This window comes from Somniosus microcephalus, chromosome 21, assembly GCF_052327205.1.
Source record: "Somniosus microcephalus isolate GS21.2 chromosome 21, FLI_Smic_1.0, whole genome shotgun sequence".
NCBI lineage: Eukaryota > Metazoa > Chordata > Chondrichthyes > Squaliformes > Somniosidae > Somniosus > Somniosus microcephalus.
The window spans coordinates 45,253,009-45,266,887 of NC_141007.1; the positions used below are offsets into that span (position 1 = coordinate 45,253,009).

The window sequence follows — 13,879 nt, forward strand, 5'->3', positions numbered from 1 at the left end:
GAGATGCAGGAGAGTGCCTGGTGGCTATGCAACAGTAATCCAGCAAGGAGTCGCTATCTAAGGAGATAAAGGGAGGGAGAAATCAAATTCCACTCAGTTGGGCCATACTTACTGGCATCACATTAAAAACCAACCTCCATGCTGGAGAAGGTAACTAAAAATATAATGGCTGTCTTTTCCTTTTAATATGTTGAGTTTATTTTTAAAAATAAATCACCTACCCAGAATAATTCCCTTTCTATAGGGGCACCTTGGGTCCTTGCTCAATCCCTTTCTTTGAAGTGAGATACATTTGTTAGTGCGGGGACCTTCGTGAAGCACATACAGTTGTTTTTATTGAGTATGTAATTTTTGTAGTTTAACCATCATTGTTGCATTTTGTTGGTTAGTTGTGAGCACAGCAACAAAATGCCATTAGTAGCATTTTAAGAATCTATACCATCTTTGGTGTTCTGTAAAACTTGGTATTTCTTGAAGAAATGGAAATTTAGCGTTTGGTATTCCTCCTCCTGTATTCTATTGATTGGCTTAAATTTTAGTCCTGTGATCAATAATGTGTTCATGCCTGTTAGTAAGTTAATGTCCTAATCTGTCTTGAGTAATGTTAACTGTAAAATTAATGGTAGTAAATTAAGTATTTATAGATGTCAATTCTGGACAGGAATTAATGGATTAACTTGGAAACCAAATATTAAATACAGTGCAATGAAAATAATACTAATTTAGAGTTAAAATGCTGTAAGGCCATTGACTGATTAACTATTGTGAGTTCTAGTGAGCAAAATTGTGAGTTCTAGTAAGCAAAATATTTTGAATCCTCTTTGTATCAAAAATCTGTCATTTAATACTTTTACATGCATTCATGAATCAGTACGGCTCAGTATAACTGCCTGAAGGTAGATAATTAAAAGAATACTATTGCACCAAATATTCTCTCAGTAATACAGAGCACTCTGGTGCTATGCAACATTGGCTGAATAGAAGTAATGTACAGTTTGAGTCAAAACTGAAAACATGTAAAATGTCATTGTACCTATGGAAATTCAGAAGGAGCACTATGAACAAATAATTTAAATACAACCTGGTCTCCAGCCATGTGTTTGTGACTTCATTGGTCTGCAACAGAACCTGAATGGCAGATGAAATGGGTACTTGGGAGTTGGTATTAATTCACACTCATGAATTAATATTACTAATGGACCATTGCAGGTGTGATATCTTCTGTTCAAAGTTTTTGAGGACCTTTCACAGTGAAAGTCTTGGCATTGGTAGGGGGTGGGGGGAGTAGAGTTTTGTTGTACTATACTCCATAGATATGGAGAAAAGGTCAAAGGACCAAATTATTATTCTGAATTCCATAATTTATATTTTATATTAAACTTTTCTTTGGGGACACTCCCTGCAAATGCAGACACCCTTGGGACCCTTGTCTGAACTTTCTAAAGATGATCTATCACTGCTCAAATGAAAGAGTGCTATTGTTAAAGAAAACATGTGTTTTTATTTAATTGCATATAGCAACAGATTACTAGTAAATCAACAAACACAAAAAAATATTGAATGCCGAATTCTCTCGACATTGTGCTGGAGGTACAGTGGCCTAGAAATTCAGTTGCCTTAGCGCCGCTTTTGAGGCGCTAGAGGGACTAGCGCCAGAGTTATGGCCAGTTTAAAAATTCCCTGGGGCCCTAAATCGGCGTTGCACCGGTAGCGCTGCGCCGGCACCGATGACGTCATCGGTGTGCGCAGCGTCCCGGTTGCCATGCCGACGGGCCCTAGCGCCGAAATTCAGTTGCGGCCGCCTCGCCCGTGGCAGCCGCAACTAAGACTCTGGCAACAGAGTCTTGCATGAGTTTGCGCCGGCGCATTAAAGGCCCCGCGGCGGCCGGCCGCTTTCCCGCCGGCCGCCTGCCCGCAGCTCCCTCCCCGGACTTCTCCCCCCCCCCACCCCCCGGAACAGATGCAAGCCCGGCACTTGTCCGAGGTGCCGGGCTCATTTTTAGACAGATTTGCGCGGGCCGCGGCCGGGTGCAGGCAGCTCCTCCTTAACGGAAGGAGGAGGCCTGCACTTCCCGAGCCTGCCGCACCGCATCGGGTGCCGCAGCGCCGGAATTGCGGCGCGAAACGGCAGTTAGCGCCGATTTACCGCCGCAAAGACCCTTCAGTAGCGCCGGCAGCCGTTTGGGCGCGGCCCTGCTGAATTTTTGGCGCGCGCAGGGGGACTTAGCGCCGGCACTAACTTCCGGCGCTAAAGCCCTGGCTAAGCCAAAACCCAATTTCTAGGCCAGTGTCTCTAGCCCCAGATCAATAGCAGCATGACATTGCAAACCCTTGGAATGGATTGAGCCTGAAAACCTAAATTGGCGTGAAGGAAAAGTACCATTTGATGCCATAGCGCTCTAACCTTCCTTCTAACAGTTACTGCTTTACTATTCAGCAGTCAGAAACCAGTTTATGGTAAATATTTTCTTTGTTTTATAAAAAAAAAGCCAGCAAGTGGACTTGTTTCAGGGAATGTTGGGTTTAGCCGGAGCGACATCATGATTGTAACACAGATGAATGCTATTGCCAATTAAGCTCTTGGCTAAAAAAGTAAAGTTTGCTTTCTGAGCATTATCATCCAGTAGTGTTTCTTGAAGTAGAACAAAGTATCATTTTATAAAAATGAGAAAACATGAATTATTTGTTGCAGCCCTGTTTTACTCAACTCTGGCCCAGTGTGTTCAGAATGCTGATTTATCTGCTGTCAAGAATGTATTGGGCAATACTATTTGTGATGACGTCTTCATTACAAAGATGGCAGTGGCACAGCTTCACTGTAAGATTATGTATTTACCCTCTAGGTATTGTTTAATATCTTTTTATATACAGGACACACAGTGGGATACCAACTTTATTATCCTCAGGAAGCCCTATACACAGTAACCTGTGAGTTACCAGGTTTGTCTCACTTACATGTAATTAACTTGATATTTTGCTTTTCCTGCTATTTAACTATTTACAGTGCCAATAATAATCCATATAGAGGAGGGTTTACAGCTATAATTAGTTGTCACCACAGACGATTACACACATCTTCGGGCATTGAAATAGCAAAATTCTTTACAGCCCAGACTAAAATTAGGTTCTCCAGAGTTTCTGATTTTTGTTACTTATAAAACTAATTTGTTCAGCAGACATGCTGCAGCTAACTGAAAGCAGTAAATTTGCAACATGAATCTTTTAACCAGGCTATTTACCATAAGATGTGCCCATCGCCACAAAGCTAGTGCATTATTATCATGTAGCAAACTGAAGTGATCAGAGTGAAAAATAATTCTTGATGTGAAAAGCTAAGTTATAAAGAATTCTTCATTGCAGTACAGACGTGTCTTTTGCATCAAACTTTTAAATCGAGGCCCAATCTGCCAGTTCAAGGGGATGTAAAAGATCCCATGGCAACTTTTTGAAGAAGAGCAAGCAGTTCTCCAGGTGTCTTGGCCAACCTTCATCTCTCAACCAACGGCACCGAAATAGACAAACTGGTCGTATCTCATTAGTCTCCATGGGACATTGTGTGCAAATTGGCCACTGTGTTTGCATGCAAAAACAATAATGTCTGCAGTTCAGAAATGTAATTTATTGACTTGGAAACATTTTGGGACATCTTGAGGACATGAAAGGTGCTATGCTATGAAAGTCTTCAACATGTAGCGAATAACTGAGCCTGAATTAAAGTGGAATTGAGGGGTCTTGTTGCATTTTCACTGTTAATCTAGGGTTCTCTGTTGGGGTGTAGTGAAGCTTTGTTGGTATTATTAGGGATTCAAGAATTATATTCCAAATTCAGGGTTGTTCACTTGATTTCTCATTGTAGAGAGTTGTATTTTCCTTGCTGGTTGTTGTCATGACTAATATCTGATCCTACATTGGCCACGTGTCAAGATAATCCTTTAATGACTGCAATTTGAAGATGCAGAGCCTTTAAAAAGGTGTTTGTACCTGCTTTACAGAGATGCTTCATTTTTGGTGTACAAGTTTATCCATAATTAATGACTTTCCCAATAATACAAAGGGAGAACACTTGAATGGGTAGTTACTCATGTTTCATGCACACATTTAGCTCTAAAATATGGACTTTTTTATTGTTGCTTTTAGCAGGAATTGGGGGAGTGAAAGAGTACTTCATTGAAATTTTGTTTTGCAACACTCCTGTGAAGCGCCTTGGGACGTTTAACTATGTTAAAGACGTTATAAAGTTGTTGTTGAAACCTTCTCAAACTCTTCGCTGCATATTGCATGAGATGATCCCCTGTTCAAGTTACTTTGCTGCTGATGTTGGTGTTTCCAGATGGTGTGGCCTGTGCACAAAATCTGCAATGATTTCTTTAGTGTCTCTTTTATTTTCCTCTTTCTGTGATTCAAATGTGACTGGCGTAATGCTTTTGGTAAATTGAAAGGTTCGAGGTAGGATGTAAAGATGGAAAGTTATCAGATCCTTGCTTTAATGTCTCATTTGAAAGATAGCCTCTCCAACGATTCAACACTTGCTCAGAACTGCACTAGATTGTATGCTGAAGCCTTGGGAATATAACATGAGCCAACAAACTTCTGACTCGACACTAGAGTGCTACCAGCTGAGTCAAGTTGACACTTGGAGTGTTGAGAACAGTTCTGTCAGTGAGATTTATTCATTAAATTATATAAAATGAAAGGGATTTTTTAATTTTTAAAGGGAGAATAAGTCCATTTTCCTCCCACTTCAGCAGTACTTCTGCCCTTTGATTTAATATGCTCTTTGCATTTATGTAGTGCCTTCTAATGTTGCAAAATGTCCCAAAGTGTTTCACAGTTGGGCATTAGACTAGACACGAGTCGGAGGAGAGGTTACCAAAAGTGCAGTTCAGGAGGCAGGTTTTGAGGATTGTCAGGTTGGAGCGATCAAGAGGTTTAGGAAGAGAGGTCTTGAGTCTAGAGGCAAAACGGCTGAAGGTTTTGCCTCTAATGTTAGGACGGAGGGAATTCTCAGCAGACTAGGATTGGAAGAGCAGAAGGTGTGTTGGGGCGAGTCCATTTGAACGTATGAAGTGTGAGTTCTGATTTAAGTCCGAGTGGTAACAGCTCCTTTCTTTAATTTATTTATGAAGCTGTTGACCTAGTTTTCAGTTTACAGCTGTTTTTTGTTCTGAAAATGTGGGCAGGACTAGAGGTCAAGTTTGTTGCCTATTTATAGTTACCCTGAGAAAATGATATTAGGCTGCCTTCTTGAACTGCTATTGCCCTTGTGATGATGGTGCTCCCACGACAGTGTTTGGTAGGAAATTTTAGTAATTTGACTTGGCGCCAATGTTCTTTGTGATTGATGTATGAGTTTAAATCTATATGGTCAGCAGTTTGGTGACTGTGCCTGAAGGCAGCCGTAAGTGGTAAATGTGGTATAATCTAATTACATCATGGCCACTATTGAAATGTCAACTTTTCCATCCTTGAGTTATCTTTCACTTGTTTAACTCCCATTACAGTTGATGGTGCCGTACCATGTACTGTACATACTAATCGGTTCAGTATTGTACATTGGTTTGTGTCAAAAAGTTATGGCTTTGAACTCCACACCAGTACATCAGTGCAGAATCTGCTACAGAAACCAGCATTGCTTTCAACTAATACTGCCAAAATACAACTGTTTATTTATTTCATTGCCATTTGTAGGATGTTGATGACACAGAATGGTTGCTGTATTTGCCCACACAATAAACATCGCATTCCAAAGGTAATTCATTGTGCTGTGAGGCATTTCTATGTCAGATACTTGGCATATTATTTTGGAATATAAAATTGTATTCTGAAAATGAAACCTTTTATCTGCTCAGGTATTAGTGCCTATTCACTATCAGATCACCGAGCTTTATGACAACTGTTTACTGAGCTTAAAAGGGGTTTGCTATGTTTATGTGCTAATTACAGGTTTAAATTTTCATGCTATGACCCACCTTTTTCTCTTCTGGAGTTTATCTTGTTACAAATGAAAACAACCTCTGTTCTGGATCACTTGAGTGTTGGGGGGGTTTAAAGTATAACTCCAATAATTATGGGTACAGTGACTATTACTTTAGAGCCATATTTGAATAGTTAAAAACTGGAATAGTTGCTGCATGAAGTACGTTCAGTACAAAAGTAATTCAAAAAAATGCAGTTTGTTTTAACTCTTGTGTTGTTTACAAAGCTAGAATTATTAGTGTGGTCAAAATATGGACTGACAGTACCACCATGGTACACTGCATGAACAGGGATGGTGGGAATCAGAGGATTTGGGAAGCGTCCTGTTTTTTACTTCACTCTAATTCTCTTCCCACCCGCCCCCCCCACCACCCCGCAAAAAAAAAAACCCTTTTGAATCATCCTGTTCTCAATGTGCTACAGATCTGGCACAACTACAGGTAAAATTAGTCTACCTGTTGGCTCAACTTCTGGTGCAAGTTTGCAGGAGAAAGTCTAGGTTAACAGCAGAACCCTGATACAAGCATACAATAGTCGAGCATCCACCAGGAATTGCCAATTTTCCTGAAGTGGGGCTATCCACCGTTGAACTTTATGGTCACTTTCCAGACCAAGTGGCTCCGTGTTCTGTTTAAGCCACTATCCTCTTCACTGAATGAAAAACTGCAGACCCTTGAATAGCTCATCATTCTCCTGGCAAGGGAGATTTTTGTATGCCTTTCCACTCCTAGAAGGCATCATTTACAGGCTTGGCTGAAGGAGGCAATGGTAAATCTCACAGAAATCATAATATTTACAGCACAGAAGAAGTCCATTGTTGCTGTCCAGCTCTTCAACTGGAGTTGTCTACGTTAATCTTTCCTGTATCCTCTTTTATTCCTTTCAAATACTCCTCCAACTCCCCTTTAAATGATAGTATTCTACTCCAATAGCTAGTTGTGATCAAGCCATTCCACGCTCTCAAAAAGCCTCTGTGGAAAAATTCTGCTAACCTGCCCATTTGTTTTTCTTCTCCTGATTCTCTGCCCCCTTTATTACTGATTCCTCAACCAGTGGAAACAATCTTTTACTATTTCTCCCCTTTTGCTCTTTATCCAGTAGGGGGAGATTTTTTTCAATTTTTCAAGCCTTTCTTTATAACTGTAACAACCCCACCCCTGATATTGCAGTGAATCTTCATTGTGCTCTTTCCATTGGCTCTAATATCCTTCCTATAATGGAATGCGGAGAGCTACATGCATTACTCAGTCTTACATAGAATTACATAGAATATACAGCACAGAAACAGGCCATTAGGCCCAACCAGTTATGCTCCACTCGAGCCTCCTATCCTTACTCATCTAACTCTATCAGCATAACCCTCTATTCCCTTCTCCCTCATATGCTTGTCTAGCCCCCCCTTAAATGCATCTATACTATTCACCTCAAGCACTCCCTGTGGTAGCAAGTTCCACATTCTCACCACTCTGGGTAAAGAAGTTTCTTCTGAATTCCCTATTTGACTTCTTGGTGACTATCTTATATTGAAGGCCTCTAGTTTTGCTCTTCCTCACAAGTGGAAACACTCTCTCCCTGTGTCTACTCTAACAAAACCTTTCATAATGTTAAAGACCTCTATTAGGTCACCCTCTGCCTTCTCTTTTCAAGAAAAAGAGACCCAGCCTGTTGTTCATGTCCTGCAAGGTTATACTTGTCAGGAAAGGATGAACAGGCTGGGTCTCTTTTACATGCAATACTCCGTCTTGTAGAAATTCAAAATAATTTCCTTGATTTTTTATAATTTAGTGCCCCTATGTGTGAAACCTGAAATCCCACTTGTCGTTTTATGGTTTTTCTACTTGCATTTCTGCCATTTAAAGATCTCTATTTGCATCTCCAGATCTCTCTACTGCTCCACTGTGCTTGGTCATCATAATTATTTAATGGTATACTTACTTTCACTATTCTAGTTCCCAAAATGCACAGCTTCACATTTCTCTGCATTGAACTGCATCTGTCACCTATGTGCCCACTCCATTAATGTTTGTTCTTTTGCATTCTTCTTTACAGTTTGCGTAGTCTCAATTTAGTATCCACATACGTAGCATTCTTTTTATGCCATCATTCAAATTATTTAATGGAAAGCAAGATAGTTCCCAGCAAGGCACACTACTATCCACATCCTGCCAATCTGCAAAACATCTATTTATCCCTACTCTGCTATCTGTCCTCTAGCCACCTTTCTACCCATGCAGCTACATTGATCTGCTACACACCATAATATCGCCACTAAAGTAACCCCCACAAACTCAGAGCGTTGATTAAATCAGGCGCACTTAATTTAATCTGTATAAATTGTCTTTGCGCAACAATACAAAATAGTAAACATATTATGCTGCTTCCTTCAGTGGGTTGTCTTGCTCAACTTAAAGTATGTGCTTTAATTCATGTAGCAAATCTTTATCGTTACAAATTTGTGTCTTGTCTTTGATGTTCTCATGGGTACGGCGATGCTCGTCACTCCTGTAAACCATCCAAGCGTCTTGTATTTGGGCCCAATATTTAACTACAATAGTGTCAGTGCGGGATGTAACCATAGGGTCTGAACTGGATATCGTGTCTTTCACAAGTGCCAACGCATATGCCTGTCCAAAACTTTTGACAATAAACCGAGAAAATACTCGCTAATGCAGCACCAGATGCACATCATTAAGTTGCTTTATTTCACAGACATGCAAGTGAACGTACAGGGCAGCAATTATGATCAGGCGCACCTAATTTAATCTGTATAAATTGTCGTTGCACAACAATACAATAGTGAACATATTATGCTTCTTCCTTCAGTGGGTTGTCTTGCTCAACTTAAACTAACTTAACTACCCTCCTACATCCTAAGCTTCGGAGTCTGAATAAAATTCTGCCCCAGCAAAAAATTGACTCTATGTTTCTCTGTCCCAATTTTATCTCCCTGTGATTACAACCAAAGGATAGGACCTGACCTATGCTAGACAACTCCTGCTTGAGTGCCTGGGATTGGGGGCTTCCCAACATAATGGGAATGAGACGTTTATTGATTTACCCAGGCATGCTAATGAATTGTTTATTGTTTCTGGTCTTTGGGGAAACCGCTTCAATCCCCAGTTCATTAGCATTTTAACCACCTTTTGCTTTGTGTGCTGTCGGAACAGTACCCAGTAAAATTGTCAAGATTCATGTTGAAAATACCCTGTAACCTTCCTGATAATGCTCATACAATATGGAGTTCAGCTTTTGAACTGAGTGCTGGGAAGTAAATTGTTAATACAGGCTTTTAAAGGTCTCTTTGTTAAAAGTAAAGATGCAAGGTAAGGGGAGGGTTGTAAAAGTGGAGCTGACCTGTATGGAAAACAGTGCTTCCGTACTGACTTGTTGGGGATGATTGAGACTAAAAGGAGCAAGCCCTTCTGACACATGGGTTACTTACTTTGGTAGAAGTAGCTGTCTTTCTTGGGGTTTCTGTGTTAATCAGAAGATGACTTGTATTTCCTCCCTTCTTCGAACATTTACCTAGTGGGTGTAAGAACCATACATACCAGTACAAGGCACCTTTTTTAACGACAAGAGTATCAGAATTTAGAAGCTAAACTATGGCTATACATTATAGGCAGAGTGTCACTTGTCAGTAGTCTGAGATAGTGAAAGGTGAGAGAGAAGTCTTTTGTGAAAGTTAGGTTCAGTCAGAACTAGGGTTGCAAAATTCCAGGAATTTAAAAGAGGAAACTTTCCATGGGAATTTTGAGTTTTTTTGCACACTGATGGTTTTTGTCTCTGACCCTTATATTATCTTTGTCAACAAAATAGACATACTGTTCCATACAAATAAAAACAGACTTTCAAAACTTTATTTAGGTTATAATTTTGAACTTTATTAAACCCCCACAAAAAAGACCCATCTAAAATAAAATAAAAAGACGTCCGCTTATTTAGCCTGCAATTTGTCCTTATTTTGTCCCTTTGCGTCTTCCTACTCACGAGTCTTCTCATCATTGCACCTCCTGATTCTCTGACTCTGGCACTGATGTGTCCATTTCCTCCTCTGTGTCACTGTCTAGCTGTGTGGTGGACAGTTCTGCATCTGGCTCAATAAGTTGTAGGTTCGCCCAGATAGCCACCAGTTTCTCTTGTTAGTCAGCATGTTGCGCACCTTTGTATGCGTATTCCCAAAAAGTGACCAGTTTCGTTCAGAGGCCGCTGATGAAGGTGGGATTTGGAGTATCACCGACGCAATGGGTGACAGGGCCTCAGACGCACAAAGTCCCTTCCACCAGGTATGTGCATTGATATGCTTGCATGATTCCCATATCCCGTCCCCATTCCAAAGACCTTGCTTGGTAGAGAACTTTGCCAGACTTCCCAGAACTTTGCCCACATCCAGATTGAGATGGTGTGAGAGGGTAGAAATCACACTAAGCGCTGTTGATCTGTTCTCCAGAAAGTATTGGTCTCCCAACATGCTTTGGGTCCAGCATGTATGCTGCAGCATGAATCGGCTTGACACAAAATTCTTGACGCGTCTGAATGAATTGAACAATTGCCTTCTCCTCTGCTTTGAGCAGCTGGGATGTGGGTAGGGCAATGCTGATTTGTTCTTTTAAATCAGCAAAAAGCCTGAACATCTGACAAGACAGCGTCATCTCCTTCAATCTGAGCAATTGCAGATGCTACTGGTGAGAGTAGTTTAAGGCTGCTAACCACTCTCTCCCAAAACACATCATCCAGCAGTATTTTCTTGATGGTAGTTTCCATATCCCCAGACTGGGATATTGCCATTTCCTGCAGTGACTCCTTACCCTCCAGAAGGCTGTTGTACATTATGACAACGCCACCCCATCTAGTGTTGCTGGGCAGCTTCAATGTGGTGTTCTTGTTCTTTGTCGTTTGCTTGGAGTTGTAGGTTGCTGCAACTACCTGTTTTCCCCTGACATACTTAACAACTTGCTTGGCTCTCTTGTACAGTGTTTCCATGGTTTTCAAACCCATGATGTCCTTGAGGAGCAGGTTGAGCCCATGAGCTGCGCACCCAATAGACGTAATATGAGGGTAGGCCTCCTCCACTTGAGCCCAAGCAGCCTTCATATTCGCAGCATTGTCAGTAACTACTGCAAAGACCTTTTGTGATCTAAGATCATTGATGACCGCTTTCAGCTCATCAGCAATGTATGTGTCTGTTGTCCTTCGTGTCTGTGCTCTTGAACACTGGGAGAGGAGTGGAGACGATGTAGTTTGATGCCCTCCCCTCGTACATTTGACCACCCATCTGAGATAACTGCAACACAGTCTGCCATCTCTATCGTTTCTTTGAGCTTTCCTTGGACTCTGTTATACTCAGCCTCCAGCAAATAAGTAGACAATTCAATTCAATTCAATTCAAATCGCTTTATTGGCATGACAAGTTACATCTTATGTTGCCAAAGCATCAAAACATTCATGTTTGTTCACAAAAATACAGATCTATCCATACAGTGTATAAACAGATATATCCGAGTGTATAAATATATACTTTCATATAATTTATATATACTCTTTTCTTATATTTACTGGTTGTCCCTCTGTTTATGGCAAGCTGTAACATAGTGTGCCGCTAGTGTTATGCAATTTCTCTCTTTCCCCTAGTAGGTATGGGAGTTTTTGGTCGTCATTCAAATTTCTGAATTCCGGGCATATTTTTGTGAATTTTGGGTAGAAATTCTCCCTTATGCCCTGATATTTTCTACAAGCTGTGAGGAAGTGCATCTCTGTCTGCAGCACTCCCTGACTGCAGTGAGAACATATCCTGTCCTCTCTTGGTAGCCGGGTCTGTCTGTGTCTACCTTTTTCGATCGCCAGGCTATGTTCACTAAGTCTGTACATTGTCAAGGTTTTTCTCAGTTTGCTATCCTTTACCATGGTCAGGTAATCAGCCATGTCGTATTGTCTGTTTAGGGCCAAGTAGCAATTGAGTTTGCTTTGGGTTTTTGTTGTTTCTGCCCAATATGACAGATATTTTTCCTTTTGCTTAGCGACGATTGTGTTGGGTCGAATTCTTTGTGTTACGCTGTCACTGTCCTGGGGCTGGTTATTGTTTTCACTGAGTCCCAGGACTAGTTGACTGAGGGTATTCTTCTTTCTGGTCCTCTCTTGGCATTTCAGGGCTTCGTAGTGATAGCATTGGGGGTTGCTCATTTCTAGGTGTTTCCAAAATTTGGTGGCTCTTTTTTGGATAGTGATTATTAATGGATGTTGACCTAGTTCTGCCCTGCATGCATTGTTTACGATTTTCCTTTGAGTCCGGAGTATACTTTTACAGAATTCTGCATGTAGGATCTCAATTGGGTGTTTGTCCCATTTTGCAAATTCTTGTTGTGTCTGGTGGGAGGACAGTATGGAGGGCGAATAACATTGAAAAATCTCTTCCAGTACACATTTGCTGTGAGCATGAGGGGTGAGCCTGTCGCATATACAGCTTGAGCAAGGCACTCATCTGCATTCTTCTGGCTATGGTTATCTATTGTATCAAAGAACCTTCCAAGTGGGCCAGGAGTTGCTGATGATGAGGAACTTGATGCTGAATTTGAACCATCATCTTCTTGAATGGAAGCAGAGGAACTCTGGGCTGACTGCTGAGAGCTTTGAGTGAAGTTGTTGCATTTGGATAAATGCTGCTGCATCTTTGTGGCATTCTTTACATATGGCTTTGTACAGTGTTTGCACATGTACACAGTCTTTCCATCTTTAATGCCTGGGGTAAAATGCTTCCACACATCCGATGGTAAACGTGGCATTGTTCTATGCAGAGAAATAAAGGGCATTCGTCTGTCGAACTGCGGTCGATCAGCACGATTGCAACAGGGTGAGTAAATTTTTCCTGATGCTCCATGTGATGGAAGCATGACCTGTGCATGCACAATGCTACATCACCAATAGAGGGAGCTAATCGCTCATCCACTCATCCAACCAATCGGGACACATTGTTCAGTCACACACAAAACTTGTAATTATTAAAACAAGCCAAGTAAGAAGATAAACATATATTGATTAAGAAATTCCTTAATAATTAAGATTCCATCTCTGTTAGTAATTTTGAGAGAGGACCTGTTGTTGGGGGGGGGAGAGAATGAAAAATAAAAAAATAAAAAAATATTATGCTAGCATGTGCTTTTTTGTGTAAAATTCCCAAGCTAAACTTCCCGTGCGAAATTTACCGGAAACTTTCCACCCCTTCGCAACCCTAGTCAGAACCAAAGTTCAAAGTTAAACAGATAGACCTGCCATGAAGGAGCTCATCAACTCAGCACTCCAAAAGCTAATGGCTGCGAACCAAGGAAAAAAGGAGATTAACCCAACCACGATGTTCATGAGGATGAGGTTGTGCTAGCACTGAACATTGTTAATCACGCATGTAGACTTGAGCTATTTGATAGACTGACTATTCAAAGCTATTAACTTGTTAGTTGTTTTAAGGAATTAGTCTTGGGAGTAATCTCACCAATTTATAACCTCAGACTCTGGTCATTGCCAAAGTTGATACTCTGCACCTATTAGCACTGACTTGTGGTGACACGCTGAAATGTCTGTAATGCGACTCGTTTTGTTAAATAACTGTTAATTAATGATTTGCTACTCAACAAGGTAACTCTGATTACATTTATGCATGTCTATTAAGTGTTTGTGTACCCAACTTTAACTAAGTTGCACTTTATAACCAATAAATAGTATTTGGTGCATGAATTGTGGTCTGCCTGCTTCCTTCATGATTTGGCAAGAACGAGTTAATTCACTCACTCGGCTGCTTGAGGTTAACCTCATTGAGGGTTAGTAAATTAATTTTTGTTAGTTTGGCTAGTTTAAGACAATTCGGCGAACGCCTCGGGTATCAGTTATCCCTAAACCTATGCTGGGAGGTGAA

The 13,879-nt window shown here is 40.9% G+C and overlaps 1 protein-coding gene across 16 annotated transcripts in view; it reads left to right on the plus strand.

The window, feature by feature from the left end:
* Window positions 1-13,879, plus strand: part of tnrc6c1 (trinucleotide repeat containing adaptor 6C1) — a 672,712-nt gene that overhangs the window by 521,669 nt on the left and 137,164 nt on the right. Inside the window, exon 1 of one of the 16 annotated variants that reach the window (XM_085963532.1) lies at window positions 2,198-2,940. The exons of 14 other annotated variants lie outside the window; for them this stretch is intronic. Coding sequence is in view for 1 of the 2 variants with exons in the window: in XM_085963528.1 (XP_085819654.1) it covers window positions 5,706-5,749 (44 nt within the window). In the remaining variant the exon portion in view is untranslated. One more of the 16 variants, XM_085963528.1, reaches the window with a different exon arrangement.